We start from the raw sequence: 19457 nt of genomic DNA on the forward strand, positions 1-19457 counted from the left end.
TTATTTATTCATGAGAGACACACAGAGAGAGGCAGAGACACAGGCAGAGGGAGAAGCAGGCTCCCTGTGGGGAGCCCGAAGTGGGACTTGATCCCAGGACCCCAGGTTCACGCCCTGAGCCAAAGGCAGATGCTCACTTGCTAAGCCACCCCAGGCGTCCCCTGAATTAACAACTTCAAACAAGCCCCAGCAGTATCTTTTTGATGACTATAAAGCTGAGTGATTATGACTTCATGATCAGATTATAAGTACATTTATTTCTTAGCTTTCGAGTAAAGGAAAGTGTTCTCAGCTGGGTCTCTACAGACCCTGGATTTGCTGAAAAGCATTCAGTTAATAGAAACTGAGTGCTCCAAGGAGTTGCCAGATTATTTTGGGAGAGAATTTTTTGCTATAGTGCCTGGAATAATTGAGAAGGCAGCTGGAAAGAGTCTCCAAAATCAGGGAAATGGAATGTTACTTACACAAACTGAGAAAAAAAAAATCTGGCTCGGATTTTTGTTTATGACATGCCTCCACATCTCTTTTGCCTCTGCCAGGTCATTTTCTTTGTGCCAAATGCAAGAAGTTTCCAGTGAAGGGAGGCATATTTTTGAAAAGCTCAGGCTTGTTCTGCTTTATACATTAACTTACAAAAAGCATGAGGGAAATTTCCCTCTAAGTATAGTGTTGAAAACATCTCTCATGAAACTTGAGGAAAGTGCTTTTGTGTGTTCAAGATGTCTGTGCATCAACCTCTCATGTCCTCCCTTCATCCTCCTCCAGGGTTGGGGGGCAATCCTGAGAGAAAAGTATAGGAAGTGAAATTGATGTCATGAGCAACTCTTCAGCTCCTACTCAGAGCAGCATGGAGTTGTATTCAGAGTCCCCAAAGTTCACACCTTCTTACTTCCTCCCACAGTGTCCATCCAACAGCTGAACTCCTTGCCCTCACCATATACTAAAAGGGTTCCTCAACAAGTTATTCCTAGGTGTGTGCCATAAAACAGGCTGTATTTTTTCATAGAAAGTGTTACAACTAAAGCACAGATATGCTGAATAATATTTCACAGAAAGCAAACATAGCCTATAGGAAATTTAAGGTAAAAAAAATACACTGCGAGGGAGGCCTGGGTGGCTCAGCGGCTGAGCACCTGCCTTTGGCTCAGGGCGTGATCCCATGGTGCCAGGATCGAGTCCCACATTGGGTTCCCTGCATGGAGCCTGCTTCTCCCTCTGCCTACATCTCTGCCTCTCTCTCTGTGTGTCTCTCATGAATAAATAAATAAAATCTTTAAATACACTGCTAAATTTTAAAAGATGCTCACAAATGTACTTTACAAGGGGACCAATATACTAAAAGATTATGTCCAGCAAACACAAATATAATTTTACCAACCCAAGTTTGACCTAATACTAAAATGTTAGCAATCCTAAGTAATGAATACTTAAAACAAATTTTCTTGCCTTCTTACAAGTTAGAAAGGCTTTTGGGAGATGATGTGAATATCCCACTTATAAAGTTTTCCAAGGAAGTCAGAATGACAGCTTCTTTTCCCTCTTGATAGTCTCTAATTTTGATTATATTGCCCTCATGTAACTATATTGTTGATTGTGCTTTGTAAACATCAGACTCAATAGTATATAATTTATAGATGGGAATTCAAAAAATCATGAACATCTCATCAAATACTGGTCCCATTTGTACTTGCCTTTCTCCAGTGACAGGAAACTTACTTCCTATAGAAGCAGTCCATTCCATTTTTAGATCTCTCTCCTTTCACTGAGTCTTAGGTTATTTTCCTGTATTTCCTCACTTACTAATTCCCTTCAGAAAGTCAAAGAACAAGGCAAATCCCTCTTCTTTATACCAGCTCTCTCCTCAGAGTGCTAATGTACCTGGTTCTCTAGATAACAAGAGTCTGAGAAAGTTGAAGGAATTGTCCATACTCTTTGTGCTGTGTTGAAGCACTTTAGGAAGTAGTTAATCTTTCACAAAGTTAAAGGTCTCTCATCAGACTATATTTAAGTACAGACAAATATACTTTGTACTTAAAAAAAAAATCATCTTATTTATTTAGAGGAAATCTCTTTATGACAAGTAATGCTGTTTTGTTTCTGGATCAGTGAGTGCATTGGGCTAGAATAAATTCAAGTAACTAATCATCCTTACATGTGAAAACAGTTTCTTCTTAAAGGCCACCCTTTGTGTTGCTCGATCACACATAATCTGCAAAGCCCGTTCTGCCAGACCTACTGTTCTCATACAGTGGTGGATCCTGCCAGGCCCAAGGCGGCCTTGGGCAATTTCAAATCCCCTACCTTCACCTGTAAGAAAGAAGGGAGAATGTGAAAGTGGCCACAGCCCACCTATTCTGTTATTTACACAAATCTTGAGAAAATGATGAACGGCCCTCTCAATGAGAATGGCATTCTGGTAGGGGGAAAAAAAAGTTCTATAATAATGTGCATTATTTATGGAAATTTTGATCTCTATGTTTTTAAACCACCATTGTTAAACATTTCAATCCAATTTAAGAACTGTCTTGAGTACCAACTATGCATATGCTAGTTCATAAGGTTTCAGCAGTAGATAAGACACAAGTCTCTCTACTGGGAGTTCAGAATCCAGAAGAGGGGCAAGGATGCTAGGAATAAGGGATATGGTGGAGAACAAGAAAGGCAAAGGAGAGAGGGATGTACCCTGAGGGCCTGGCAGGCAGCAGGGGTTTATTGAGTAGATTGGGTGAAGAACACAAAATCTTTCTGAAAGAAGTACCACTTGCAGTGTTCACTGAAGTTTAGGGTAGGATTCCAATAAGCAAGAGGATGAAATGAACCAGGCATTTACTATGCAAACTTATTTATGCTTCTAATATGTTTATATATAAGACTTGAATTCAGAAAGTTTTGAGGTTTCTTAAAATGAGAACTGAAGATGTTTTAGAAAAAAAAAATGTTGCTCCGAATTGTACATTTTTTGTATTTAGCTATATATGATATATAAAACCACATCAAACACTTAAATGAAATATTATCCCATGTAAGAAAATCCACCATGAAAAAAATGTTCCCTTATAAATGGGGTAAGAGGGAAAAGTATCTAAGAGAAAAAAAATATGTAAACTAAAGTACATTTCCTATCTTTTCCAGATTTAGACCTGAAAATATTTTAGTACACAATACTGAAGAATCATTTTTCCAAACTTATCTCACCTAGTATTAAATTGGTGGCAGGAACTCGTACTTGATTAAAATGGATCTCAAAATGTCCTCCATGGAAATTATCTGTAAAATAGAAAATAAAAAATTTTTAAATATTTTATTTATTTGAGAAAGAGATAAAGATAGAGAGAGTATGAGCAGGGGAAAGGGAAGAGAAGCTGGCTCCCTGCTGAGCAGGGAGCCAATGGGGGGCTCTATCCCAAGAACCCCAAGATCATGATCTGAAGGCAGATTTAAAAAATATATTTTTTATTTATTTATTCCTGAGAGACACAGAGAAAAGCAGAGACATAGACAGAGGGAGAAGCAGGCTCCTCACAGGGAGTCCAATGTAGGGCTCAATCCCTGGACCGGGATCACGCCTTGAGCCAAAGGCAGATGCTCAACTGTTGAGCCACCCAGGTGTCCCATGCAGGCAGATGTTTAACCAACTGAACCACTCAGGTACCTCAGAAAACATAATTTTAAAGAGCAAAATGAGTTGACCAAAAAATTGGTCATATATAATTAATATTAATCAAAGAAATTACTCAGAAGGCACAGAACTTAAAAGCCTCATATATCAGGTATTCCTAGGTAGACCTTAAGCTCTGAACCCCTAGCCCCACAGCCCAGGAAACTCATAAACTGTTCCACTTAGATTTTAGAAATTATTTGATCTAGAGGTTTTCAAACTCATTTTCTGAAGTTTGTAGAGTTACTAAAAGGGAAGGCGGCCTCATAGGTCCAATCAGATTATCTTATTATTACTTTATTATTATTTCTTGAGATTTTTTTTTTTTAAATTTTTTTTTAATTTTTATTTATTTATGATAGTCACAGAGAGAGAGAGAGAGAGGCAGAGACACAGGCAGAGGGAGAAGCAGGCTCCATGCACCGGGAGCCCGATGTGGGATTTGATCCCAGGTCTCCAGGATTGTGCCCTGGGCCAAAGGCAGGCGCCAAACTGCTGCGCCACCCAGGGATCCCTCTTGAGATTTTTAATATATGAACTTCCATAGAAAATTTTGCTTGGGGGAAAAATGGTTTCAATAGTCCAAAACTTGAAAGTGAATAATGTAGTTTAAGGCTGTTTTGTTTTGAGAGAGTGAGGACAAGAGAGCGAGAGAGCAAGAGAGAGCACAAACAGGGGAAGTGACTGGCAGAGGGAAAAGAGAAGTAGGCTCTCCACTGAGCAGGGAGCCCAACGTGGGGCTGGATCCCAGGATTATGATCTGAGCTGAAGGCAGACACTTAATCCACTGAGCCACCCAGGTGCCCTGTAATTTGTTTCTTATTTTATCACTGTGTAAATCAATGCCTGAAGCTGCAAAAAACCTGCAAGAAGGGACAAAGCAGGCTCAGCATTCAAGACAAAGCAGAGACTACTCCCAGTCCAGGATTGTTCACTATGTGTTTGCCTCTTGGAAATGCTGGCATTTGATGGAGACTGGGAACACTTTAGTCTTTACATCACACTGCCTACCCCTCCTCAGACTCCCTACCCCACCCTTAAGTTCTAGAGATAATCTCATGCTAACTCCACACCCTTTTCCTGTCAGAATAGACATTAATAATCAAACTTCTCCAGAGTTGTTTCTTTTGGCCTTGCGTGTAGCGAGTTGGAGAGGGGCTGTACATTTGTCTCACTGAAAATTTAAACACAGGTTCTAAAATGGAGGTGATTTCCAGGCAACATAAATTATAAATCCATTTTGGGGGTCTTAGGGTTGTAAGATCAAGTCTCTCATTGGCTAAGGGCTCGGCATGGAGCCTGCTTAAGATTTTCTCTCTCTCTGCCTCTTCCCCCCATTCTCTGTCTCTTAAAAAAAAAAAAAAAAAGAATTTTACTGTGGATTACTTAGATTTAATTTTTCTAGGGATGCCTGGATGGCTCAGTGGTTGAGCGTCTGCCTTCAGCTCAGGGCGTGATCCAGGAATCCAGATCGAGTCCCACATTGGGTTCCCTGCAGAGAGCCTGCTTCTCCCTCTGCCTGTGTCTCTGCCTCTCTCTCTCTCTCATGAATAAATAAATAAATATTTTTTTAAAAAAGATTTAGTTTTTCTAAGTTTGTTTCATTAACTAACTCATTCTCCTAGATGACAGAAGCAGAGTCTCAACTGCTGTTCCTTGAATACAATCTACCCTTTCCCAAAAGTAAACAAAATGATGTCCAATGATGCATTGCCTCTCTTTGCTTTTTTTTGTTGTTGTTGTTAAGATTTTATTTATTTATTCATAAGAGACACAGAGAGAGAGGCAGAGACACAGGCAGAGGGAGAAGCAGACTCCATGCAGGGAGCCCGACGTGGGACTTGATCTTGGGACTCCAGGATCACACCCTCAGCCAAAGCCAGCTGCTCAACCGCTGAGCTACCCAGGCGTCCCTTTATTCTGAATTTTACTGGCATTTATGTTAAAACCGTTGTCAGCACCAAAGGATTTCTAAGAATATATCTACTGCATTATAATGCTATCTGTTTCCTTCAGTATTACTGCATATCTCAGTGATCCTGCTTGCACACTTCTGTTGTTTGAGTACTTACCTATGTAGCCAAAAACTGACAAAGGCCTTATTATTTCTACACCAGGTGTGTTGATAGGAACAAGAACCATGCTGTGTTGTTTGTATCTGGTTAAAGAAAAACAGATGTTAGGAAAAGTGTGCTAAGTGGAAAAATAAAACAGCTGTTAGACGGAGTTGCAATTGTCCTTTTTTGGTTGTTATTATGTACATGCAAGCAATGATGTCTGGAATGGGAATTGTGTGGAAGACATACATCAAGCACAGTTGGATGTAGGCTGTGATCTGGAACAGTAATAATGATATGAAAATCAATTAAAGTTACTTGATTGAGGCTTCTCATTGTTCAGCAATGGAAACTGGGAACTGATAATATCAAATGTTGCAAGACTATATTGTCTTTGATCTATAGTCTAATCACATAATTATTTACAGATCATTCTGAAAATTTTTATGTCCTATAATCTGATCCAAACAGCTTTGAGGATTCAGCAACACTTTTTAATACAGGAAATTCCACAGTGAGGAACATATAGCAACTCCCTAAAATGTTTCTTAAATAAATCTTATAGTAAAATAACTATGAAACACAAATGTGACATTAATCTCATACTTTATATTATTATAATCTATAAGTTCAACTGGTCCATTTTTTAAAAGAAATTTCTTTAGAGAGGGGTGGAAGAAGCAGAGGGAGAAGAGAGAGAATCTGAAGCAGGCTCCATGCCCAACACAGAGCTCAGTCTCATAACCCTGAAATCATGATCTGGGCTGAAATCAAGAGTCAGACACTTAACTGACTGAGGCACCCAGGCACCCAAACCAAATGGTGCATTTTAAGTAAATTACATGGGTAGAAAGAAAGGGTGATTTTTATTCCTAATTAGATTTCTCAATCACAATTATTTTATTACCTGGTTGCAGAGGCATTTTTAGTTCTTCCCAAAACAATTGCAATTGTGCACTTTGGATTTCCAGCTCCTAAAACCAGGGAGAAAATGAGAATACACCATAAAAAGAAATTTTGAGTCTGACATTTCACCCTAAAAGTTCTAATCCTTCTAAGTTTACTTTGAAAAAAAAAAAAGGAAGAAAACCCTTGACTCATTAAAAAATGCTTACGTACAAAACTGTACATCACCCAAGAAAAATGACCATGCAGAGCCAAGAGTGGATTCCATTAATGACAGCTGCTGCACAAAAGGAACCAGAAGTCGAAGCCATGAAACACTGCAACCCTTAAGACAAATTACGGCTCTCCCATTCATACTATTTTGGCATGTTAGAAAAGTGGTAAAATTCCTTTAGTGTATTTCCTCCTGCTTATTAGATCTCCTATTTTCTGACATATGAACGACAAGGTATTAACACTCACATGGTATTAACTACCTAGTCAGTGGCTGAGAAAGACCTCATTTCCCCCACCATGGAGTTGGGGGAAGGTAAGCTGGTCTGAGGATCTTAGTACCCATACTGACTATACCATTTGGGCTTGACATACTAGAGCCGCTGAGGATGCTTTACTTGGGCTTGTCCACATATATACCACTCTGATTCTGATGTCAGTAAGCCTAGGTTCTCTCTTTTTTTTTATTTATTAAAGGTTAGAAATTTGAAATACAAAGTTCTTTCAATTTTAATGCAAACTTTAATTTGATTATAGTTCAGAGCTCTATAGTAGTTGCCCAAAGAGGCCTTCTTACAAAAACTACATTTCTTTTTCACCAGGTAAGTCTAAGCTTCTGGTCCCTCAGGGAAAATCCCATTTAAAATCCCATTTAACTGGCTTTCTAATTACAAAGCCACATACCACAGGGGCAGACTAATTTAAAGACATCTGTAGAGAGCCTTAAACAAATTATCAGATTCTTTTTTTCTCTTAAAGATTTTATTTATTTATTTATAAGACACACACACACAGAGGCAGAGACACAGGCAGAGAGAGAAGCAGACTCCCCAAGGGGAGCCTGATATGGGACTTGATCCCAGGACCCCAGGATCACGACCTGAGCCAAAGGCAGATGCTCAACCACTGAGCCACCCATGTGCCTGTTTTTTCTAACTTCGTATAAAAAATGGTTTCAAGAGATCTGAAATCATATGAACATTCAATGAGAAATGTTGAGAATCATGTCAAGTACAGTATTGCCACCTTATCCACAAGGGACATGTTCTAAGATCCCCAATGGAGGCCTGAAACTTTAATAGGACCAAACCCTATATATACTGATTTTTCCTATACATAGACACTTATGATAAAGTTTAATTTATAAATTAGACATAGTAAGAGATTAACAACCAATAATAAAATAGAACTGTAACATTATACTGTAATAAAAGGTTGTCAATGTTGTTGATTAGGCAAGAAATAGAGACCAAGGCCAACAGATAAAGAAACAGAAGGATAAAAGTCAAGAGTAAAGTCAGAGCAAAGGGAAACTCCAGGACTCCCATTTGAAATTTTAAAATTCCTTACAATTGAATAGAAGAAACAAAAGAAACAGAATGTATAGTTATGGCTCTTATGTTTTTGGTCTGAGGAGATCCTGAATAAGCAGAAAACCATACTATAGAAACCAATCTAGAATTTGCTAGAGTTCAGAATGGAAACTGAATTGGTAGCTTATTTATTTAGAAAGTATGCACATGAGGTAGGGTAGGGACAGAGGAAGAAGGAGAGAGAAGGTTCCAAGCAGACATCACAATGAGTGAGGAGCCTGACTTGGGTCTCAATCCCTTGACCCTGAGATCATGACCTGAGCTGAAATCAAAAGTGGGATGCTCAACTGACTGGACAACTCAGGTGCCCCTTGGTAGCTTTTCTCCAAACAACTTGGAGAAATTCAAGATTGTAGAAACTTGTTTGTCCCCCACTACTCCTGAGATTCCATTGAAATAAATGTATAAAAGTACAATAAAGGCATAACCATAACAGAAAAGGAAGTAAAGAAGGTGAGGCACTGGATTAGGGGTGTTGGTGGTCACCAACGGATGAAAGATTTCAATAAATATCTAGGAAACAGATAAGGCAAATTGATCAATGAAATGAACAGAGAAGTCAGAGTCTGGAAAATGATGTAAGAAACTACAAAGGGAGAGGGTTCTGGCCTCAGAGTCAGAAGGTATAATTGAGAAGCAAGGTGACCAAAGGTGAATTAATTCAGGATTTACAGGTGGGCAGATATATTAGCTGGCAATCCTATAGGCAGATATATGATACTTAGCCTGAAGGAGAAGTATGTAGTATTTTACAGAACAACAACAACAACAACAACAAAAAACCCAAAAAACTGAATAAACTTATTCTGAGACTTGGGAGGATGTAACTTGGAAACTAGCTTCCCATCAGTGACTCTAAACTGAATCCCAGTCCTCCTCCACAAAAGGTTTCTTTATAAAATTCTCATCTAGGAGAGGAACATGGCTGGAAAAGAGCCCTGTAAAAAGCTCTGCCATTTACCCTTCCTTTTCCTCTTAAAGTATGAACAGAAAACCAAGGATCTGTAGTATGTGAAGAGAGACTGCAGCATTAAAGAGAATGACTGACCAAAATAAATAAACTATAAAACTGACCATAGAGGAACAAAAAAACAAGAAACAGACAGAACCTAAGCAAAGCAAAACAAAACAAAATGAGCTAAAGCAAACGACAAAAACTCTGGTTGATGTAATTGGAGAGATTTATATATATTGCAACCAGAAAACCAGAAAAGGATGTTACGAAACAGGAACAACCAGAGGACAAGAAAATAAAAACTCTCAGAGATTAACATATGATTGCTAAAGCATAAAGTTCAATAGAAGCACTAAAAATCAAATCAAGAAAATTTTTGATAAGCAGAAGAAAAAGAGGTCAAGGGCAGCCCGGGTGGCTCAGTGGTTTAGTGCTGCTGTTAGCCCAGGGACTGATCCTGGAGACCCAGGATCCAGTCCCATGTCAGGCTCCCTGCATGGAGCCTGCTTCTCCCTCTGCCTGTGTCTCTGCCTCCCTCTCTCTCTGTGTCTCTCATAAATAAATAAATAAAATCTTAACAACAACAAAAAAAAAAAAAAAAGAAAGAAAGAAAAAGATTGAAAATACGGGAGCAAAGATAAGAGACACTTAGAGCAAAAATATGAAGTCTAAGATCACAGTAAAATAGGTTTAATAAAGAGAAAATAGTCAAAAAAAGAAAAATAAAGGGAAGAATTTATTAAAGAAACTTGAAAGTCCTCTAAAACTGAAAAAAAAAAAAGTCTTTAGATTAAAAGGACCATTAAGGGGTGCCTGGGTGGCTAAGTTGGTTAAGTGTCTGCCATTGGCTCAGGTCATGATCCTGGGGTCCTGGGATCAAGTCCCGCATTGGGCTCCCTGCTCAGAGAGGAGTCTATTTCTCCCTCTCCTTTGCCCCTTCCCCTGGCTTGTTCTCTCTCTCTCAAATAAATAAATAAATAAAATCTTAAAAAAAAATAAAAGGGCCATTGACTGGCAGGAAGAATCTAGCTACATGTTTGTGACATTTCAAAACATAAGCAATAAAGAGAAAATCCTAAAGGAAAAAAGAAAAAAACAAGCCACCTCTAAAGGAATGAGGATTAGACTTGCATCATCAGGGATGCTAGATAAAGAATTCAATCTAGCATTCTTTTTTTTTTTTTTTTTTTAAATACAGGTGTCAGCAGGGTTGGTTCTTTTTTTTAAAAAAATTATTTATTTATTTATGATAGTCACACAGAGAGAGAGAGAGAGAGGCAGAGACACAGGCTGAGGGGGAAGCAGGCTCCATGCACTGGGAGCCCAATGTGGGATTCGATCCCAGGTCTCCAGGATCGCGCCCGGGGCCAAAGGCAGGCGCCAAACCGCTGCGCCACCCAGGGATCCCTCAATCTAGCATTCTATACCAATCATAGCATCAATCTCTGTGAAGGTAAAATAAATACCTACCTATTCAGACACGCAAGATCTCAGATAAATTTATTTACTTATGCATCTTTCCTCCAAAAGTTAAGAATGTACTCAAGCAAAATAAGGAAGTAAATGAAAAAAAAAAAAAAGTCATAGGATCCAAAAGATAGTCAATTCCAGGAAAGCAATATATGGAAATCCCAGGATAATTGTACTGATATGCCTAAAAGATAATCAGTTCAGATTGCAATAGGAAGAATAAAGACTCTAAAAGAAAGGTCTCCAGAAAAAGGAAAATTCAATAGAATTACAGGTATAATTTAAAGATATATAGGTGTATATGTAAGGGGGAGGAGATATGATACAAATAAATAATGCAGTGAAAGAAAAATGAAAATTAGAAATTATAGGAAAATAATTTTTAAATATACAAGTGAACCATGATCCAAATATAAAGCCAACTAGAATATGGTATGAATTTAAGTAATATATAGAGTATAAGAAAAGCTATTCTAATTGACTTTGATGCTAGAAACAGTCTTCTTAGAATGGCCAAGGTGATATTATACAGCAGCTATTAGAGGACATGAAATATAATATACTACTTAGGCCACCACTGAACAATATCTACACAGTCCTATAAGACAAGTACTTTGTATTGGTTTTCAATGCTTAGAGTCAACTTGTGGTCAATCATGATTTTGCAAAACAGAATGTAAATGTTAGTAATCTTGACAATGTAAAAGTAGAAGCTATTGCTGATGTAAGGTACAATACGGAAGGAGGAGATAAAAGGTAGAGAAAGTGATATGAGTATTCATATTCTTATGTTATAAATAAAATTAATCTTGAGATTCTGTCAAATGAGATTGTAGAGGACAGATTTAGAGATCATTTCAAAGTTTAAAAAGTCATCAATCAAAAATTTAAAACAATAAATATCTAATTAGGAAAATGCAGAGTTATGGTACAAATGAGTGAAATCATTATTCAAATAGGGGGAAGTCAGTAGAGGAATAAATGGATAAATTAGGAGAGAGAAAAAAGCATTTTACCTAAGATTAGAGCAAAAACCAGAGAACTAAAAATAGAAAATGTTAGAAGAGTTTCTTCTAGGGTATGACTTTGGCGTGTGGAGGGATGGGAAACAGTATGCTCTTAAATATTTTCTGATTTGTTGACACTTCTAACTGCCACTTCTACTACTACTACTTTTTTAAAAAAGAATTTGTGAGAGACTGCATATAAGTGGGGGGAGGGGCAAAGGGGAAGGGAGAGGAAGAGACTCTCAAGAAGGCTCCACACTCAGTGTGGGGCTCAGTGTGGGGTTTGATCTCATGACCCTGAGACTACGATCTGAACCGAAACCAAACTGACTGAGCCACTCACGCCCCACTAGTACTACCTTTAAAAACATTTTTAAGAACTACCCTACCATCCTGTAACAAATCTGTAGGTCTCCGTTAGAAGGAGATTAAGAGGGATACTTGGGTGGCATCTGCCTTTGACTCAGGTCGTGATCTTGGAGTCCTGGGATCGAGTCTCACATTAGGCTCCCTGCAGGGAGCTTGCTTCTCCCTCTGCCTAAGTCTCTGCCTCTCTCTGTGTCTCTCATGAATAATTTTTTTTTTAAAGGAGACCAAGAGACCTGCTGAGTAAACAGTAGTATGTTTTTTTTCCTGTTTCCTTATCTTCTTTTAATCTGAACATTATTAAATCTGCCAGCCGTGGAGGAGCCACTGCCAAATATAAGGTGGGGCATTTCCCCACTTCTATATACAGAAATCCTCTATACATGCTCTGCGTTATAAAATGCTCAAATTGATAAAAACACTAACAATAGATTTCATCTGGGGAAGGGAGGGAAGGAGGTGGAAGGCAGTGTAACTAAAATGAGTGACTGTTCATCTCTAGGCTGGTAGATCTTAAACAGATTTAGAGCTTGACTCATGACAGTGCTTTCTCCATGCAAAAGAACAGATCAAAACATACAATCATACATACATACTCTGGCATTCCCCTTCTGCTTGGCTTTATTGCACTTTGCAGATACTCTGTTGTTTTGTTTGTTTTTTGTTTTGTTTTGCTTTTTAGAGATTGAAGGTTAGTGGCAACCATGCATAAAGCAAGTCTATCAGCACCATTTTTCCTTTTTATTTTTTTATTTTTTTTTCAGCACCATTTTTCCAACAGCATTTGCTCACCTCCTGTCTCTGTGTCACATTTTGGTAATTCTTGCAGTATTTCAAACTTGTTGATTATTATTCTATTTGTTATGTTAGTCTGTGATCTTTGATGTTACTGTTGTAATTATTTTCAGGCACCAAGAACTGCACCCATACAAAACTGCAAACTCAATCCATAAATATTATGTACATTCTGACTTCTCCATCAGCTGGATGTTCCCCATCACTCTCCCTCTCCTCAGGCTCCCCTATTCCTAAAGATACAACTATATTGAATTTAGGCCAATTAATAACCCTACAATGGTCTCTAAGTGTTCAAATGAAAGAAGAGTCATAGGTCTCTCACTTTACATCAAATGCTTTTAGAAATGATTAAATTTAGTGAGGAAGGCATGTCAAAAGCTGATAGGCTGAATGCTAGGCTTCTTGCACCAGTTAGCCAAACTGTTAATGCAAAGGAGAAGTTCTTAAAGGAAATTAAAAGTGCTATTACAGTGAACACACAAATGATAAGGTAGCAAAATAGCCTTATGGCCGACATGGAGAAGGTTTGAGTGGTCTGGATAGAAGATCAAACCAGCCACAACATTCCCTCCTCAAGCCAAAGTAAAATACAGAGCTAAGCCCTAATTCTCTTCAATTCTTTGCAGGCTGAGAGAGGTTAGGAAGCTGCAGAAGAAAAGTTTGATGCCAGAGCACCTGGGTGGCTCAGATGGTAAGGCAGCTGCCTTCTGCTCAGGTCATGATCCAGGGTCAAGCTCTATTTCGGGCTCTCTGTTCAGCAGTGAGCCTGCCTCTCCCTCTCCCCCTGCCTGCCACTCCCCTGCTTGCACTCTCCCTTTCCTTCTCTGTCAAATGAAAGAAAGAAAAGAAAGAAGAAAGAAAGAAAGAAAGAAAGAAAGAAAGAAAGAAAGAAAGAAAGAAAGAAAGAAAGAAAGAAAGAAAAGAAAAAAGAAAAGAAAAAGAAAGAAAGAAAGGAAGGAAGGAAGGAAGGAAGAAAGACAGAAAGAAAGAAAGAAAGAAAGAAAGAAAGAAAGAAAGAAAGAAGCTTGAAGCAACAGAGATTGGTTCATGAGGTTTAAGGGAAGAAGCTGAAGCTGTCTCCATAACATCAAAGTACAAGGTAAAGGAGCAAGGGCTGATACAGAAATTATAGCAAGTGATCCAGAAGATCTGGATAGCTAAGATAGCTAATGAAGGTGGCTGAACTAAACAACAGATTCTCATTGTAGATGAAAACAACCCTCTTCTATTGGAAGAAGATGCCATCTAGGACTTTCATAACTAGAGAGAAATCAATGTCTGGCTTCCATGCTTCAAAGACAGGGAGACTCTCTTGTTAGGGACTGATGAAGCTGGTGACTATGAAGCCAATGCTCATTTACCATTTCGAAAATCCTAAGGCCCTTAAGAATTATGCTAAAGTTAATGTGCCTGTGCTCTATAAATGGAGCAGTGATGCCTGGATGACAGCACATCTGTTTGCAACATGGTTTATTGAATATTTTAAGCTCACTGTTCACACTTCCTGCTCAGAAAATAGATTTCTTTTAAAATATTACTGCTCATTGATGATGCACCTGGTCATCCAAGAGCTGTGAAAGAGATGTTGCTTTCATGCCTGCTAACACAACATCCATTCTACAGCCCATGGATCAAGTCTTACCATTTAAGAAATACATTTTGTAAAGTTCTAGCTGCCATAGCTTTTGATTCCTCTGATGGATCTGGGCAAAGTAAACTGAACCTTCAGAAGAGGATTAACCATTCTAGATGCCATTAAGAACATTTGGGGGATCCCTGGGTGGTGCAGTGGTTTGGCGCCTGCCTTTGGCCCAGGGCGCGATCCTGGAGACCCGGGATCGAATCCCACGTCGGGCTCCCGGTGCATGGAACCTGCTTCTCCCTCTGCCTGTGTCTCTGCCTCTCTCTCTCTCTCTCTCTGTGACTATCATAAATAAATAAAAATTTATAAAAAAAAAGAACATTTGGGATTCATGGAAAGAGGTCAAAATATCGACATTAACAGGAGTTTGGAAGAAGTTGATTCTAGCACTCGGATGACTTGGAGGGGCTCAAGACTTCAACAGGGGAAATAACTGCTGATGTGGTAGAAATCACAGAACTAGAAGTGAAGCCTTAAGATGGAACTGACTGGCTGTGATCTTATGATAAAACTAACAGATGAGGACTTGCTTCTTATGGGTGAGCAAAGAAAGTAGTGAAATGAAAATGCTGTGAACATTGTTCAAATGACATCAGAGGATTGAGAATGTCACATAAACTTGGTAAAGCAAGAGCAGGGTTTGAGAGCACTGACTCCAATTTTGAAAGAAGTTCTACTATAGGAAAAATGCTATCAAACAGCAACATGCTATAGAGAAATTGTTCATGAAAGGAAGAGTCAACTAAGATAGCAACCTTCATTGTTGTCTCATTATGAGAAAATACCCCAGTCACTCCAACCATGAGCAACCACCACCCTGATCAGTCAGCAGCCATCAACACTGAGGTAAGACCCTTCCAGCAAAAAGATTACAACTTGTTCAAGGCTCAGATAATGGTTAGCATTTCTTTGCAATAAAGTATTTTTTTAATTGTATAATTTTTTTAGACATACTGCTATTACACACTCAATCGACTGCTGTATAGTGTAAACATAACTCATATTCACTGGGAAACCAAAAGATTCATTTGATTTGCATTACTGCAGTATTTTATTGCAGTAGTCTGGAATCAAAGCTACATCTCCAAAGCTATGCCTATAGGTGATTTTGTCTACAGCTAGAAAGGAAGGGAGAAGCTTTTTAGCTAATTGGAACAGGAAAAATTTTTAAAGAAACCTTAAATTGGCCACTAGATGCCACACTAATCAGGTAATAAACATATTAGGCAAGATTGTCTCTTATTTTTCCCCAAATATATGATTTATTGTCTGTATTTTGTATGAAATAAAGAGCAAAAGATAAAGAGCAAAACTATTTTCTTCACCCTCAGGGCTTTTGAAATACAATATTACTAAATCCAATTATTTCAAATAAAATATAAAGTTGTGATACTGAAAGGAATTAATCTGTTTTTCACTAAAGGAAAAACACAAGCATTTTCAGAAATACAAGAGAAATGTAATGTTCAAATGAACACTTCGCAATACTTTGAAAAGTCTGCAGACAACAAAGGTCCTTGATTCAAATTAAACATACTTATTTTATATCAACCAATAATAATGGCATTTTAGTTTCTGGAATTTATACACACACACACGGGCACAGAGAGATGAGAGACTTTATTTTAGAAAACAGTTTTAGGGGCAGCCCGGGTAGCTGAGCGGTTTAGTACCGCCTTCAGCCCAGGGCGTGATTCTGGAGACCTGGGATTGAGTCCCTGCAGGGAGCCTGCTTCTCCCTCTGCCTCTCTGTCTCTCTCTCTTTCTCTCTCTCTGTGTGTCTCTCATGAATAAATGGATAAAATCTTAAAAAAAAAAAACAGTTTAAAGTTCACAGAAAATTGAGGGGAAGGTACAGAGATTTTCCATATACCACCCCCACATGTAACTCCTTGTTATCAACCTCCCCCATCAGGATGCTATATTTGTTACAACTGACAAACCTGTGCTGACACATCATAATTACCCCAAGTTCATGGTTTCTATTATAATTCACTCTTGATGTTGTATATTCTTTGGGTTTGGACAAATGTATAGTGACATGGAGCCATCATCAGGATATCATAGAGTATTTTCAGTCCATCCAAAGTCCTCTATGCTCTACTTATTCATCCCTCACCACTCCTAATCCTTGGCAACCACTGATCTTTTGTCTCCATAGTGCTGCCTTTCAAGAGTGTCAAATAATTGAAACCATAACCTTTTCACTTAATAATGTGCATTTAAGTTTCCTCCATGTCTTTTTATGGCTTGATAGCTCATTTCTTTTTAACACTGAATAATATTTCATTATCTCTATGTTCTTTTAAGCGGCAATCTCTCCTCTCTTCTGGAAATCCAACTACACATATTTTATGGCTTTTGATATTGTCCCACAGCTTCTTAAGACTCTGTTAATTTCTTTCCATATATTCTTCAAACTAGTTGATTCCTATGGTCTATCTCAAGTTCATTAAATTTTTCCTCTGTCATCACCATTATATCATTTAACCCCATTCAGTGAATTTTTTTCAGATATTTTCCCTTTCATTTCTGATGTTTCCAATTGATTCCTCTTCATAGTTCTCTTCTGTATTTTCTTTTTATTTTTTCTTAACCTTATTGAGTAAATTTATAATGGCTGCCTTAAGTCCTTGTCTGATAATTTCAACATCTGAGTCATTTGGGAGTGGGCTTTCCCCTAGAAATGGGTCATGTTTTCCCGGCTCTTCATTTGGTAATTTTTAAATTGTTATTCTGGACACTGTAATTCTTTTGTTTTGAAGACTCTGGATTCTGTTACATCCCTTCAAAGCATGTTGATGATTTTCTTATTAGGCTCTTAACTTAGGCAGAGTCAAACTGCAGAGTCTGTCTCAGTTTAGGTGGGGTGAGAGATCAAATTTTAGTTTAGTTCTTTTCATTTAGCTGCAAGGTGGTTTGAGTTGACTGCATGGTTTTATTCAGGAGTCAGCTAGAGACTCTGGCAAAGTTTTCAGGTGAAACCTGAGAGCTCTCCTTTTCTGGCTTTCTCCTCTCCTGGAATACCCACCCTATAACCTCATTTTTCAGTAGTGATGGCTGCCCCAAGCACTGTCTTCTGGTTCCTCTGGACACAAAGATCCGAGTTTTCTAGAGAAGTTTCAGCTTACTCAAACCACACAGTGTCCTCAAGCCAAAGCCTAAAAATGAAAAACTTCCTTTCTGCCTGTCTCACCTTCCAAATTTTGACTTGCTACAAAAAGCCTACTTTGAGTCACTCCCTAGCATCTTCAGGTAGTTGGTTTTCTGATAGTTTTTTTAGTTTTTATCTATGAGCTCAATCTAGGTGCTAACTCCACCACACAAGAAATGAAGCTTCCTTAGAGTTCTGGCCTTTACACTTTGCCAAAACCAGGTTTTTGCATAACCAGTATGACAGTTTCTTATATATTCACATACCTATTATTAGTGTAGGCTAACGTTTTAGAAATGCAATGATCACCTCAAAATATGATAATATAAGGAGAATTAGAAATCTTAGCTCTGAAACTTTAAAATCAATAAAACCGAGAGTTTAAAATTCTAATCCCCTTGTTCTGTATTGTGAATTATACATGTAAACGAAAAATGTATTTAATATTAAAATATAATTGTTTTAAAACAATTTGGGTTCTTTCAAATTTAACAGAATCTACTTTTCAATCAGTTCTGACAGGACTCTCTAGAAGGATGTTTCAGCAGCTACACCTACTAAATTTTAATGAGAAAAGATCCCACTATTTACATATTTCAAAAATTAAGTTAAAAAAAGTCTCAGATATTATACCATCAGGGTGAGTCTACTTGACTATCCTCACTTATTGAATCATGTTTGAATTTCCAAATTGTGTATCACTGTTTTTTAAGAGTGTGTCCTGATTTTTACAGGTGCTAATAGATGAAAGAATGCATTCCACTAATCTGAGGATCAACCTGAAGAACATTAGGATTATTCAGATAACAGATTATCTACATTGAATTATGGATCTTAATTTTTTTTTATTTTTTATTTTGGATCTTAATTTTAATTTCTTATCTGAAAATGCTGGGCTGAGGAAAAAAATTTTTTTTAACTCTTGATTGGTCCTGGCTGTGCAATAATATGCAATTGTGCTTTGATTCTTAGTTAAAAATTAGAGAAAAACTTTTTTTTTCCCCAGAGAAGCTCCCTTTCAATTTTTCAAGTGAGTATTTTTCTAGTTAAGAGTTTTTAAAGTTTTAGTTGTAGAAAGCTTTGAGGCCCACAGGCTGAAAGGGTCAGGCTACTTGCTTCATAAAACTTACATTGTTTCCATAGTGGGTATACTTCAAAAATCAGATTAGGACACAATGGAACAATCTGGGGTTCATTTTCATTAGAGGTCTTTTATTTCTTTATTTTCTATCCTGGTAATCAAGGACATTTTTGATAATTTTTAAAGGTCTTGTCAATTTTAAAATTAGATGGCCAGAAACTAAATTCTTCAAAAGCAAAATCTTTTCTATAATTTCCTAAACCTAGCTGAAAGCCCTCTTTTTTTAATACCCAGAATATATTTTTCTCTAGTATTTCCCAATAACATGTCTTGCCTTGCTCTATCAGGAAAAACTGTTTCCAGTTTTAAGTAAGTGCTTAATAGATTTCAGATATCAGGTAAATTTTGAAGAAACTCAAGAAACAAGGCAAGTAATTCTTTCATTCTGCCTCACTCAATCTAATATGGAAAACAATTCAGAGTCTAAAGTATAAAACATTTTTTAAAAATATTTTATTTATTTAATTTGAGAGTGAGAAAATGAGCAGGGGAGAGAGGCAGAGGGAGAAGCAGACTCTCCACTGAGCCAGGAGACCGACTCTGGGCCCAATCCCAGGACCCAGAGATCATGAACGGAGCCCAAAGTAGCTGCTTAACCATCTGAAACACAGGCATCCTTAAAAAATAAACTCCTAAACTGGCTCTCGTTTTGGGGTCATTAAGTAGAGGAAATAAGGGTGAGTACATAGGTTGTAAATTTTAAGATACTCTGACTTA

At 37.8% G+C, this 19457-nt stretch overlaps 1 protein-coding gene across 2 annotated transcripts in view; it reads right to left on the reverse strand.

The window, feature by feature from the left end:
- Nucleotides 1–19457, reverse strand: part of ACAD11 (acyl-CoA dehydrogenase family member 11) — a 102687-nt gene that overhangs the window by 16247 nt on the left and 66983 nt on the right. For both annotated transcript variants that reach the window (XM_055321078.1, XM_055321077.1), the window contains exons 14-17: nt 6623–6689; nt 5731–5816; nt 3196–3267; nt 2153–2307 (exon numbers count right to left, since the gene is read on the reverse strand). In XM_055321078.1, coding sequence (XP_055177053.1) covers nt 2153–2307; nt 3196–3267; nt 5731–5816; nt 6623–6689 — 380 coding nt within the window. The remainder of the gene's footprint in view (nt 1–2152; nt 2308–3195; nt 3268–5730; nt 5817–6622; nt 6690–19457) is intronic.

The sequence above is a fragment of the Nyctereutes procyonoides genome, unplaced genomic scaffold, assembly GCF_905146905.1.
Source record: "Nyctereutes procyonoides isolate TBG_1078 unplaced genomic scaffold, NYPRO_anot_genome, whole genome shotgun sequence".
Lineage (NCBI taxonomy): Eukaryota > Metazoa > Chordata > Mammalia > Carnivora > Canidae > Nyctereutes > Nyctereutes procyonoides.